The sequence below is a fragment of the Lampris incognitus genome, chromosome 1 (genome assembly GCF_029633865.1).
Source record: "Lampris incognitus isolate fLamInc1 chromosome 1, fLamInc1.hap2, whole genome shotgun sequence".
NCBI lineage: Eukaryota > Metazoa > Chordata > Actinopteri > Lampriformes > Lampridae > Lampris > Lampris incognitus.
Window position 1 is genome coordinate 35913938 of NC_079211.1, and position 13946 is coordinate 35927883.

At 40.5% G+C, this 13946-nt stretch overlaps 1 protein-coding gene across 1 annotated transcript in view; it reads right to left on the minus strand.

The window, feature by feature from the left end:
* The window catches only part of atp8a1 (ATPase phospholipid transporting 8A1), a 218356-nt gene that overhangs the window by 69680 nt on the left and 134730 nt on the right, over nucleotides 1–13946 (minus strand). The window contains exons 17-22 of the mRNA XM_056274219.1: nucleotides 8857–8962; nucleotides 5700–5782; nucleotides 4656–4705; nucleotides 4187–4256; nucleotides 2864–2948; nucleotides 1501–1640 (exon numbers count right to left, since the gene is read on the minus strand). Of these exons, the coding sequence (XP_056130194.1) occupies nucleotides 1501–1640; nucleotides 2864–2948; nucleotides 4187–4256; nucleotides 4656–4705; nucleotides 5700–5782; nucleotides 8857–8962 (534 nt within the window). The remainder of the gene's footprint in view (nucleotides 1–1500; nucleotides 1641–2863; nucleotides 2949–4186; nucleotides 4257–4655; nucleotides 4706–5699; nucleotides 5783–8856; nucleotides 8963–13946) is intronic.

The window sequence follows — 13946 nt, forward strand, 5'->3', positions numbered from 1 at the left end:
GATCAGGACATTCCATGTGATCCTGCTGCAGATCCATTGAGGTGTGTTAAAGAGTGTTCATCAGGTGGGGGCAGTGGACAGCCAGGTAAACAAACAGTTCACGATCTTGTTTGCCAAGCTGATGACATTCCAAGATGAAATGACTCTTGGCCATTTCCAAATATGCAGGCTAGGGGACTAGTTCAGGCTGTCTTGGTAAGCTCTGATAGTAATACCAGCATCTGTTTGATGTTGCAATTGAAAATCTAGACTGTTCCAACATGGGGATCTCCAGTTCGAATCCCCGTTTTACCTGCGGCTTGATCGAGCGACCCTACAGACACAATTGGCCGTGTCTGTGGGTGGGAAGCCGGATGTGGGTATGTGTCCTGGTCACTGCACTAGCGCCTCCTCTGGTCAGTTGGGGCACCTGTTCAGGGGGGAGGGGGAACTAGGGGTAATAGCGTGATCCTCCCACGTGCTGTGTCCCCCTGGCAAAACTCCTCACTGTCAGGTGAAAAGAAGCGGCTGGCGACTCCATATGTATTGGAGGAGGCATGTGGTAGTCTGCAGCCCTCCCCGGATTGCCGGGGGGTGGGGGGGGGGGTGGAGCAGTGACGGCTCAGAAGAGTGTGGTAATTGGCCAAGTACAATTGGGGAGAAAAGGGGAGGGGAGGGGAGGGATTCCCCCCCCCCCCCCAAAAAAAAGAACATCTAGGCTGTTGTTATATATCAAACTTGACCCTTAAATGAATAATTATGAATTTACGGGACTAAACCATGAATCATCAACCCGATCTAAAAATACTACTATATGAAACATTAATTAACCATTACTTATATAAAAATAATTAGCCAACCTATAGCCTGCAGAGGTAACATGCTGCCTAATTTATATTACTGCATAGTCTGATGGGTAGGTCATTTATTCAAAACAAACCACTAAGTTAGTTCCTCAGTTTTGTATATGTTCTGGTATTTTGTTCTCTCACCAGTGCATTATGATTCTTACCAACACACTATCTAATGTGTGAATACTCTAGAATATTGACCCATTAAGTCATATGAATGCCTACTGGCTCACTTGATATTGCCTGTTATAAAATACTTTTACACTCTTAGATATTCTTATTCTTGGACAGTATCAAACTTCTAACTTTTATAATGTTACATTATTGGTCCTTGGTGTTTGTTATATGTGCTTAGTGACTCCATTTTTTGTGTGTGCATATGTTTTTTTTTTGTTTTTTTTTGGTAAAACTTTACTTGACTTAAATCTTTTAAACAGTACTGCATCCAAAAGCACAAGACTGACAATGAAAAATTAAAGCAATTCATCTGCATATCCTTATGAACCACTTAACTTTCTGTGTGTCATCTATCCATCTATCTGTCTATCGATCTATTCATCCATCAACAAATGGCTTTAGCATTTTGAGTCTGGTGATGATCCTGCAACCCTGAGTTGAACTAAGCAGGTAATGATGATGGATGGATGGATTGGTTAGTGATGAGGCAGACCTTCTCTATGAGTTCATAGCTCTCCTCCATTTTGAGGGCCCTGTTTTGCAGGGAGGTGCAGGCCCTGTGGTGGACCTCCTGCCACTGCTGATAGGACGACTCGCTGATGTCTGCCACGGAAAAGCACAGAGTACGCAGCCCTAGGTGGAACAACAGAAGAGGACTGGGGTTAATGTTTAGGTTTTTTTCTAACTATATTTCCATTTTGGAAGTTCTTTGAACATACTCTCTTCAAAGCAGACATTCATTTCTTAACATAATGTTAGGAATAGATTGGTGCTCGCCATGAAGTAGGCTATAAGTATGTTAGTCTTGTACCTTGTTTCTTGTTAGTGGAACTGTCAGCTAGATTACAACTACTCCTTAGATCAGGGCTCTGTTACATTTATTACAAATTAACAAGATGGCTATGTAGCCAGTACTAGTATATAAAACATATGAAGCAACGACTTTAGACCCAAAAACTGGAAATTATGAATTGTTTTGCAAGCTTTCTAGACTAGAGAAGGAACCAGAGTATTTTTTTTCTTGCCGTTTGTTTTGTTCTTTTTGGGCTATCATATGGGTGGGCTTAAGCACATGGGGGAAAAAACAATAAATCAGGGAAATTTAGACTGAGTAAAGTATTTCCAGTAAGTCACTTTTGATCATTTTACATCACAACTTTATGTTACAATATCTGAGCTATCTTACTGCATAAACCCCAAATATATCTGGCACTTACAGAACTGAAAAAAAAAAACATTTACAACTCCTCATGAGCCAGGTCTGAATAACAGTTATAATGGTGAAGGTTGTATTGTGCTGCCATTTATTAATGAGCATCTGTCTGACGACCATCGTGTGTAGATTACTGATGTCAGATTTCGTTCAATGTGAATCCTTCATCTTTCAAAAAAATACTAAATTTATAATTCAAAAATCACTGGTAAATCTTATTCTTACTCGACGTCTATATCTTGTTTTTGTTTTTTTGTTTGTTGTTGTTTTTTGTTACAAATTGGTGGAACCAAAGAAGTTGCAGGATTTCCTCCGTACAGTTTCTTTTGCTAATAACGTCATTTAGCTGTTAGGCCACAGGGGGGCAGTATGAAAACAGGGTAAAGGAGAGAGAAGAACCAGACATCAGACTCAAGGTTTCTTCCGAGCTTTGTCTTACACCGCCACTCCATTCTTCCAGCAAATGCTGGCATTAACTGGTCACCTGCAGGACCGATAAATGCAAATTAAACTCCAAACCGACCGATGATAGAGATGGTAACCACAACCAGTGAAAAACAAAGCATGAGATGCATACTGATTAAAAACATCCAGCGGTGTGTTTTCATTTCTGGGCGACAGAGGCCAATGTTTTACCACTTACCCTCAGTAGCAAACTGCTCCAGGTGCTTCAGTGTGATTTCTTTGTACCTGGAGCTGTCGGCCAGACGGTCATAGATTACTGTGTCCTGAGGAGAAACGAACCCTCGTTAGTTATTCTAACCAAAATAAAATAAGACACTTTTCCGACATAAAGCACATTGTGTGCAAATGGGTGAGCCAGTCTTGATCCAGCTCCAGTCATTGCTTGTTTCTCATTTCCTCCGGTTTGCTTGGTAACCACGTGGCCATTTGGACAGGGAAATATGAATATGAGCTATTAATGGTGCAGGAACCAAGACAATGGCAAATATGAGTATACACCTGGATATTAATGTTAACATTAAAGTGATCTAAGACATTTCAGCTTGAGCATCTAAAAACACTTTACTGAAACAAAACTTATTGTCTAACGCTGCAGAGGGAACAGATATAAAAACTGCCAAAGGAAAGAAAATAAGAATAAAAGGGGATATAACAAATATTCAAGATGGGCACTTGGTCAGCATTTGTTTTGGTCTGCTTTATCCCTTTATCTCTGTACAAGTGAACCATTGAAATGAAAGCCATTTTGAATGATAACCCTCATCAAAAAACAAAGCCTTCCTGTCCTGCTTAGAGATTATTTTTTTTGTTCACTCCAAGGATGTGAGTGGCGAATGAGAGGTACGATAAGCATGATAATGTTAACTGTGAACAATGAGAATCTAATCAAGAGATGTCAACCAAACAGAGAACTCAGAGATCCTTAGAGCAGCATTTGAATGTTTTGCGTCTTTTTGTTTGTCTGTTTTGTTGTTGTTGTTTCACTTTTTTTTTTTGTCTTCGATTTAGTTGTATGTAATTTCATTATTTCTTTAATCTGTATTTCTCCTTGAGGATCTGGGAACGTTGGGTAAGGGGAGGTGAGGGGTTTATTGTGTTAAATTACTCAATATGTGACTAGTTTAATATGCTAAAATTGTGAATGCCAATAAACTTCTTTTTTTTTTAAAGACACCAAATGAGGAACTACCTATGAAAAAGGGGTGATATACTATGGTGATGTATCTGCACATCTGGTAAAGTTCAGGATATTTGGAGTCTAAATCAAGGTCTGGTAGTCTTATATTCTCATACCAAACTACTTAAATATGTCCCTTTGTTAGTGCATCCTTGTAAAACTAGCTGACCGAGTGAAATGTGATAGTTTTGATAATAATGCTGCTAATCCAAGTAGTTGTCCCGACAAGAGAGGGGGGCACAAGAGAGAAGACAGCCTTTAGGACTCCTGTGGTAATGATGCTGATGGCTGGTCATCCGTTGCCATGGAGAGAGACAAACTCACAGCTCCTTTGCAGTAGAGGCGGATCTTTCCAGATGGAGTACGCATGATGACTGACATCCTCTTTCTTGAACTGAGAGGAAGGTGGGTGCAAGAGAGACAGAGAGAAAGAGCATGTGCCAATGTATCACAGCTACTAAAGCAAATTATCACATTCTGTTTGAGCTAGCATATGTCTGTTAAAATTGATTAAATTAAAAATAATTTAAAGAAGTGTGCAGAGAGACATCACACCCAGGTCTCACAATTAATTTGTACAAACCAGAGCATATCACACCTTACTAACAGATGAAACAATCTAAAACTTGAGATTCTTTAGAAAATTATACGGGAACATAATTTTAATCTGTTAAACCTACATTACAATCACAATAAATCAGACACATATGTTGTAGTTGCTGAACTGCCAACACTGGGAATGACAGACACAATAGCTTATTGTGGGGGGAATACATATATATACAAGTACTACCTTGTGAACTCCAGCACATGAAGCAGCTCATACTTCTCTTCTCTGCCAAGCTGAGGATGAAAAAAAAAAGAAGATGTGTCAGTGTAACTCCAAGGAGAGACAGTGATGCAACTTGGGTCCTCTTCTGAGACATCTTATCTGGAATAGTATAACCCCACCTTCCACCCCTCTCCAATCAGGCATAATTGCACTTTAACAAGTGTTTAGCAGTTGCCTGCACTAAGCTAATGGTGGGAGAATAATAAGGAAAGAGATTCAATTAACTCCTTTAATTGGAGAGACAGCTAGGTACATGAAAGAATGATTAAATAGACACCGTGAGGTTTAGAAGACCTAATGAAGGTTAAGAGGTTTGATGAACATCACTGGGACGAGATGTTCTCAGTGGACAAAACTAGAAAAAATAAATGTTTAGTTCCCTCCTGACTCTGCCTCTTGCCCCAACTCAATCATCAGGTTAGCCAATTAAAGGCACAGCACATTGAGGTGACCTTACGTTTTGGGAAGACATGTAGAGTATTAACTCAATTTAATCCCAACTGATATGAAGTTAGGCGTTTTCCATTAGCGCTCCATGCAGCTGCAGAGGAAAGAATCTTCTCTGGTATTGCACTTTAACAGCATCTCAAGGTCTGTTGCCATTTTTCATTTGAATAATTAAACAATATGGAAATTCAAGTTTTATATTCGCGTTACATTTTATAGACTGTGGAGGCACTCTGTCTTAAACAAAAGTATTAAGAATAAATGACAAAAACCAAATCTCCAAAAATCTCATCAGTAAGGAGAAAAGCTTCCATTTCTCCAATGTAGAGGTTAAAGTAACATCCTTTCTGTTTCAGCACAGGACAATATATGTATTTGAGTCCCTCATCAGCAAACAACTGCAGTGGTTTCCTAAGGCCACAGTTAAATGGGACAAAATCCGGCAGTATGCAGCGCTACAAGCTGCTGAAATCATAAATCAGGATTTGGTTTGGTCATTGATAAACGGATCGTCTCATTAGTTCAAACGAGTTTTGTTATACGTCCTATTAATCATACCAATTCCATGATGACACTGTCTGGGGTTCTGCCTGAGAAAACAAAGCCCAAGTTCCGAGCAGCTCTCACCAGAGCTCCCTCATCTTTAGAGAAAAGAAACAGAGAATGCAAAGAGTTACAGATGAGCATGCAAATAAACAGCCACACCAGTGCCCAAACTCAAGTAATGACAACATGGATCGTCGGTCTTTATTTCCAATATCCTACATTTACAGTTAAGAGCTCAGTTGGTGGTGTTTTTTTTTTAAGAGGACATAGATTAAGAGATTTACTGGGAATGTTTTTCCCAATAAATTCTGCAAATGGAAGCTGTGGAACAGATAAACTACACTGGAGCTTGGATGAGGGTGCTGGAGGGTGAGGGGAAGCTTTCTGCATGTTGTTTACAGTTCACTTGATTTGTTTTCTCAGTGCATTCAGCCTATCTTCAAGCCCCAAAGCTCAGTTGAACTAGTATTGTTTTAGGTGTTCGACTGAAAATACTCTGTCATTTTTAAAATCAAAGCAAAATAGTGAAAGGAAGAACAGTAACATTGTACTGCATTGTTTTTGGTTGTTAAGACAAGTCCTTTTTGCACAATGAAAAAGGGACTATTAATGACTACAAAGACAAATTGATCATATTTTCAAAGCTCTCCAAGAGCTGCTTCTTTATCTCTGTGACAAAAGGGGCAGAAAATAACAGAAAGGAATCTCCTGCTACTAAAAACAAAAGGTAAAGAAGCTGAGAAGACACTATCATTTTTCCATCCAAGTGTTCTGCAAATTTTAAGTGAATTTCCAGACTCTGCAAAAGAAAATGCGAATCACTGTTTCCATCAACTACTGTTGTGCCAATTTTCTGAAGGCGGTGCAACCAACAAGATCACAACAAAGAGAGTGTCAGCCAAACAAAATGGAGAGATGTTATTCAGGATGACTTAGAATTGTAAGAGTGGTCATAACTTTTTATCAGTCGTTCATCATTCTATTACATGCAACTAAGTGATGGCAAAGAGGGCAAACAATGGCTCAGGTAGCAGTGGCTCAGGAGGTACAGCAAGTTGTCTGGTAATTGGAGGGTAGCTGGTTCGATCCTCAGTTCCTTCTGGCAGAAATGGCGAGGTGTCAGTGAGCAAGGCACTTAACCCCTAAGTGCTCCTGACGAGCTGGTTGTTACTTTGCATGGCTGACCCCCCCCACTTTGTATGAGTGAGTGAGTGAGTTTGTGTGTGTGTGTGGGGGGGGTGAGTGTGAGGCATTTATTCATTGTAAAGCACTTTGAGTGGCTGTTGCAGCTAGAAAAGCGCAACAAAAAATGCAGTTCATTTACTTATTCAGTGAGGGATGAAATTACTATTGCGCCACAACAAAGTCCACCATACATCTGGGAATGCCAACGCACCAAGCAATTCAGGGAGATACTTGTGCCAAGGTATTTCACTAACCAGCTTTGGGATATTTAGACTTTTTTCTAAAATTATTTCTTACATTTTAATTTTTGTTTTCTTACACGCAAATTCAAAAGGCACATAAAAATAGGTGGTGGGAAACCCATTTACTGAGGCAGTGGCTTAAAATTGTGTGCCATGGAAAGCTTTGTGTGAATGGTCTTCACTCAAATATTACATCAGCTCACCAACTACAAACAACCCCGCTCAGACAAAGAAACTAAATAGTAAAGGAACACAGGGATTTACCACTCTGGCATATTTAGCCTTGGCTGATCAAAATATCACAAGGCCTGTATTTATCAAAGTTCTTAGATTTACACTTCAGAATCCTCCAGAGTCAACTTTGGAGTAAAATGGTTGCGTCGAAAGTGGAGAGTAACAAGTATTTATCAAGCTCCTCACAGCTGCTTATCATGAAATGTAGAAACCATTTTCAAGAAAACAACAGTTCAGACAGAGTTGAGGGTAGGTTAAATCTTTGCAGCCAATCAAATAAAAGGATTTAGCCTAACTCTGCCATAGTATGGGCTAACTGTTGATCCTTTAAAGTTTAAGTGTTTCATTCCTGTTTTACTTTTAGTATCATTACAATTTTTGCATTAACATGACATTCAGCTAAAGCCGATAGACCAATTTGCATAAGAAATGTTCAATTAAAAATTACATGTTGATTAGATTTGCATTCATTCATTCATGACTAGCCTACTCTTTTAATTTAGATGTTACCCTTTCAGTAACTGTCCATCATTGTATTAGTCCAACATATTTTTCTTGTCTTGGAGGGAGTCTGGAAACAGCAGTCATCTAGACCCCATCCTGACCACCCCTTAACCCAGTTAAGAGATCTTTGGAGCTCTACTTGAGTATTTCTGTCAAAAGAAATAAAGATAAATAGCCTGATAGCAATCTTTACTTTTACCTTTCACTTCATCCCAGAATTTAACTGAAAGTGGTTTGATAACTACAGGCCCAGGTCTAATCAAGCCTCATTTCAATAAGCTGTAAGACATACATTACGCATTTTGTAGATAACAAGATATGTGGCAGGAATGAGGAAAAACACAGGAGACCAAAGCGAGTTTGATGTTTATTCCTCAACTCCAAAAACCAACTGCAGCAGGAACAACCCTGCACCGGCGAGCCCGGGAACGTAAACCACGCCCCCAGCTCACAGTGCTGCTGGGTGAGAGGCATAGCCCCTAGTGTCCGCCACAATATTTGCTATTGCAACATTATGTCTTTCCATCTTTACCTCACCTGCCCTTTATCATTATATTTATGTCCATATGAAATAATGGTATCTGAAGATGGTGGTATTGTATTTTTTCACCCACTAAGGCACACCGGATATTGAACTGGGGGAAAAAAAACTACATTCTGGGTAGTTTGTTGTGCTATCTAGGCTCAGTAACAGACTTCTTGTGAATCAGTAGTGATGAATCTTTGCCATCTTGATGTGTTTCTTTTTCTTGTTATAAGTCCTTCATTTGCTGTTTTCCCCATCACCTTTGCAAAAAAAAATACTCTCATGTGCATTTTATCAGTTTGAATGAGGATATTAATTATTTAAAAATTTGAGGATCAACTCATTTTTGACTAAATTACTGCAATAAGGCTCACATGTCAATGTGTCCATCTCAAAAGGAAAACACCACTCAAAATGGAGGTGTTATGGAAATAGTCGAAAGCAGCACTGTGCCAGTGCTAAGAGCACTCTGGTGTACCTGGGGAGGCAGCCTGGTAGGTGATTTTGCCATCGGTGCGCTCAGGGACCGCAGTGTGACAGATGGCCATCATGGTCATGAACTCCTGGATGATTGCAGCTGTAGGCTAAAGAAGGGGGGGGGGCGTGAGAGCGTGACAGAGAGAGAGAGGGGGGCAGAGAATGAGGGAAGGAAAAAAAAAAAGTATGAAACATTGACTTTGAAAGTTCTTTCAGGAAACATTTTAAAAAGCTGAATAAAGAGAAGCAAAAAAAAAACGAGTGACAGAGAGAGAAAGAGAGAGAGAGAGAGAGAATGCATAATAATAATAATAATTATTATTATTATTATTATTGACTCCAGTTTCATGGCTCTCTCAGTGTACTTAACACAGAATGACAACACTGCAACACATCAATCTTCAGATATATACACAAGGATTAACTACATACAGGCAAAATAAGAGGCAGTCAAGTGCAATGGTACAGAGAATATATCAGAGATGTTAAAATAAATGTTAGCAGGTTACTTACATACATGCCTGAGGTAGATGGACATGACAGAGCATACCAGTATACATAAAATGTAAAGTATATACAAAATGGTTGGATTTATTTGACAATGTTCATTTGAATGACAGCCCACGGAAAAAAACTTTTTATATCTGGTAATTTTGGGGTACAGTGCTCTGTAGCACCTACCAGAGGGGAGGAGTTGGAACAGGTTGTGACCAGGGTGTGCAGTGATCTTCCCACATTATATAGTATATATAATATAAAATGTATATATCTTCCCACATTCGGAGCTGTGACCGAAGCGGTAACACTGAGGGCGGTCTGACAGGACGTGGAAAGCGGGGCAGGCTAAGCTAACTACTAGCCCATGCAGACTGGCAGTTCCAATAACACCGAGGGCGGTCTGGTGGTGACCTCGCCTAGCCTTGACTGTGTCTTTAGTGTTGTCGTGTGGAGTGCGGGGAGGTGTGTTGAAGGTGTCTAGCTGGGAGAGCTAGCGTTGGATCGGCTGAGGGAGCTTGGTCTGCTGCGTCCTGTAGGCCCAAGGACCATGGCCCTGACCTGAACTGCACCCGAAGAGGAAACACCGAGGGTGGTCTGACGGGACGCAGAAGTGGGGCAGGCTAAGCTAACTGCTAGCCCATGCAGACCGGCAGTTCCGGCAGTCATCCTGGGTGGTGTTCGTTCTCCTGGACAGTGATTTTTTTTTTAAGTTTAGATATATATTTGTTAGTTTGGACATATGTGTTCTTGTAGTTTTTGGATATGTGTTTTTGTCTTTGTGTTGCACTGCTGTGGGCTGGGAGAAACGATGTTTCATTTCATTTCATGTGTGCAAGTGCATGAAATAAAATGACAAAGTGTTTCTGATTCTGATGTTGCCTGCCCATTTCCTCAGTCTGGAGATGTATAAGTCCTGAATAGAGGGCAGTTTGGCACCAATGATTTTCTCTGCAGACTTAAATATCCATTGTAGTATGTCCCTGTCCTGTTTGGCGGCCGATCCAAACCAGACAGTGATGGGTCTGGTTTGGATTTCCCACAAAACAGATGACCAATCCAAACCAGAAAAATCACTTGCAGAATAAACTGTTTTAAAGACAGTGAATGAACTGTGTGGATCACTCTCACCTTTCTGTCCTTCAGTATAAATTGGCAGACATCAGCTGAAAAGTCACACATTGCAACCAAATCTGGCTGAAATGCATTTCGTGTTTCTATGAACCTTTTTGGAGCACCAGACAGATGGGTTTTATGGCATTAGGACAATTCAAATAGCATCGACTAAAGTGTCAGATGGGCTGAAATGTACACTACAATGACAGTCTAAACTTTATGGCACTCTACTTTAAATGCAAACAGAGACTGTTCAGTGTTATCAGTGCTTGGAATATATTATGTTCGGTTAAGTGCTTTCTGGATACGTGCCACATCTTCAACAGACCTGGCCAACCTAGCTGTCTGGAGCTGTCATACTACAGTATATGCTTTGGTTTGATTTGCTTCGCCATTGACAAATGATCTTACAAAGGTTTACAAAATGTGTGTTCATTATTCGTTATTCATTATACTGTAAACATTAAAACAGATTTTTTTCAATGGCATGCTGCAAACTTTTTTATTAAATTATCATTAATCCTTCATGATCTATCTTAGCACCAGGTCTGTCAAGGTTTTGAAACACGGCTCGCTCGGCCGTGGTCCAGACACACTTGGCGAGATACTAAAGACTGTGGAGAAGGTGGATGTGAGCCAATAGACACTGAAGACAAGACAATACTTTCATAATTTCAATAAGAGTCCATATCATTTCAATTTCTCCGGAGCTGGCACTCACTCGCCGTACTAGAGAGTTTGTATTTTGTGATTTATACAATTAGTTTGTACCTTCTCACACCCTAAGTCTAGCCTATATAGTGACGGCATCTGATGTTTATGACTGGGGAGGCTGATGACTAACTAGCCATGGGGTAAACTGGAACAAGCATCTGCTGAGCCTCACATTTGAGGCTGGAGATGTAGGACCACCAGCCTGCAGTCAGTGATGTTAACTGCAGCAAGAGCCTAAGGCAATGCTAAAGATGAACCTTAAAGCTGTTTTACTGACTGTAAATAAATTTGCCAACATGGATTCTTTGAATGTGAATATTCTATTTTTTGTGATATTGCTCTAAACAATGAATGCAATGGCAGAGCAAGCCTAAATTCCTACATTACCAATGTAACAAACATTAAAGAGCGCAATGGAAAAAGCCAAATCCTAATGAAAACAGAGCCATGAGAATCATCAATTGTAGTGAGAGGTGCAAGATAATGCCCTGTTGTTGACAGTAATTCAGTCATTTGACCTTTGCTTTTACAAACACAAAAAAAATCTGTTTCTCTTGGCCATAATAGATTTTGCTAATGTATTTCTAAAATAGGACTGACCCTTCTTAGGATAAACTCTGCCGATGTAATGTCCCTTTACGTGATCTAAATAAAACCCACTGTGGAACAAAGAGTTTTTGTATGCATGTTATTAAATCTGCTTCTAACCTTATAATGTATGTCCTGGTAGCTCTTTGAAGAACATTCTTGCCAAGCAACAAGGGAGCCGTGGAAGAAGGATGGAAGGAAAATCAAAGGGCCCCTTTCCAAATTAAAGTTCACAGAGCCTATTACAGGCCAGGTGGCTTTGAGGATCCCCTCAGCCTCCCACCAGAAGCTAAGCTGGTCTGGGATAACAAGTAAACTCTGAAGGGCTAGCTAATGTGAGCTTATATGTGCATAAACTGTATGTAACAGAAAAACAGAGAATGTAGCGTATATAACACAATATATACACAACTCTATGCACGGGTATCGATTCGAGTCCGTGTGTGTGTGTGTGTGTGTGTGCGTGCGTGCATGCGTGTGTGTGTGTTAGAGAGATAGAGCAGGGTGGTGAGCACCTAAGCAGTGACCACAGAGCCTGTTGTTATGCCCAGGGTTGGCTCTCAATGCCACAATCAGATGTGACAGCTAATACGCCACCGTCGGCTTTCGCCCCCGCAGACTCCTGGGTAATCTGTGTCACGGCAACAGTGATGGACACTCATCGCCTTGTACGTGACTAGTATGGGGAAAAAATTGAAGGGGGTCACAGAAAACCATGCAGAATGCCCGGGCTACGAAACAACAAACACACCAAAAATGCTGGAGCACTGCAGCCAGAGGATGTGTCCAGTGACTCAAGAGAACAAGAAAAGTGCCTGAGGGAATGTTTATTTTTGTCAAAGCCATTAATTCCCCTAGTTTGTGGTCTCCCCTCTGCTCTGTATCAGCATGCTCCTACAAAGAGCCTGCGGTGATGCAAAACTGTTCTTAATGACAGACATTAGCAGTATTAAAGTAAGCACAACTTCCTGACAGCCACTGATGGCCAAAAGGTAAGAGTTTGGATTGAAAACACAGTGTTTAAGGAAACATTACTGCTTGATTCAGCATCTGTGCTACAGCAGGAACAGGCGAACTACTGATGGCTGACTAGTGTTGTGTCTAAAAAAAAGGGCTTGAGGTAATGTTTTAGGAGTTAGGGGCATGTCTTCCAGCTCTAATATTACTGGCTAAATTCTAGTGGATTTAATTTCAGTGTCAGAAGAGCTTTCCTCAAAGTTTTCAAAAGTATCATGTTATACTATGAGCCTACATACACATCACAAGGAAAACGATCTAGCAAAAAAAAAGTGACTCCGGAAGTGCCAGAAAATTAAACCATCCCCTGTCAGCCAAAAAAATAAAACATCTACTCCCTAATTAAACAAATGATGAAGAAAATCCTGTGGTTTCTAAACGATGGCTTGTTGTACACATTATAATTAGCAGTGGGTGTGGGGCCATCGATGTGAAAACAAGGCAGATCCTGAACAAACTCATTAATGTGTGGAGAGTTTCTGCTGTCATAACACAGCAGACATCACAGTGGGATTATTTCCCTTCCCTAGGCAATGTTTCTGTATGTAATAAGATGTGACACTCTGCCTCCCCCGCACTGGCAACCCAGTGACTCAATCGCCCAATCAATCACTGCTTTCACCCATCCCATTGCTATAGGTGGCAGTTGCTCCCCTTCTCATGCTCTGTGACAGTCCCCCAGGCCCCAATTCATAAGATGGTCACTGTTTTGAGACAGACTGATTTACTAATCAATTTCCTGAGTTGAATAAGATGTAAACAGATATTAATGTGATCCTATCCGTAACCCTATGATCACATTTCAGGAATCATGGAAGGAGTTGTGTTATCTCTATGGGGACAAAGAGCAACTGCATGTGAAAGTGGATAAGCAAATCAGAATTACGGCTTCTAATTACAGTAAGGACCATGTGAAAATAGGCCCCTCATCATGTCAACATGAGCTAATTAGGGTGTGTTTGTCTGCTTGTCTTTACAATGGCTTTTGAGGGAAAAATTAGTCAACGCCTCAGCATGATTTGGATCAAAATGAAAACACAGGGGAATAGGATGAGGTTAATTTGGCTGTCAAAGCCTTTCTTGGACTAAAATGTCTCAAAAGGCTAGTGGATGTTCAAAAGAATAGACTAGAAAACCTCTCAGAACAGAACTTTCTGAACA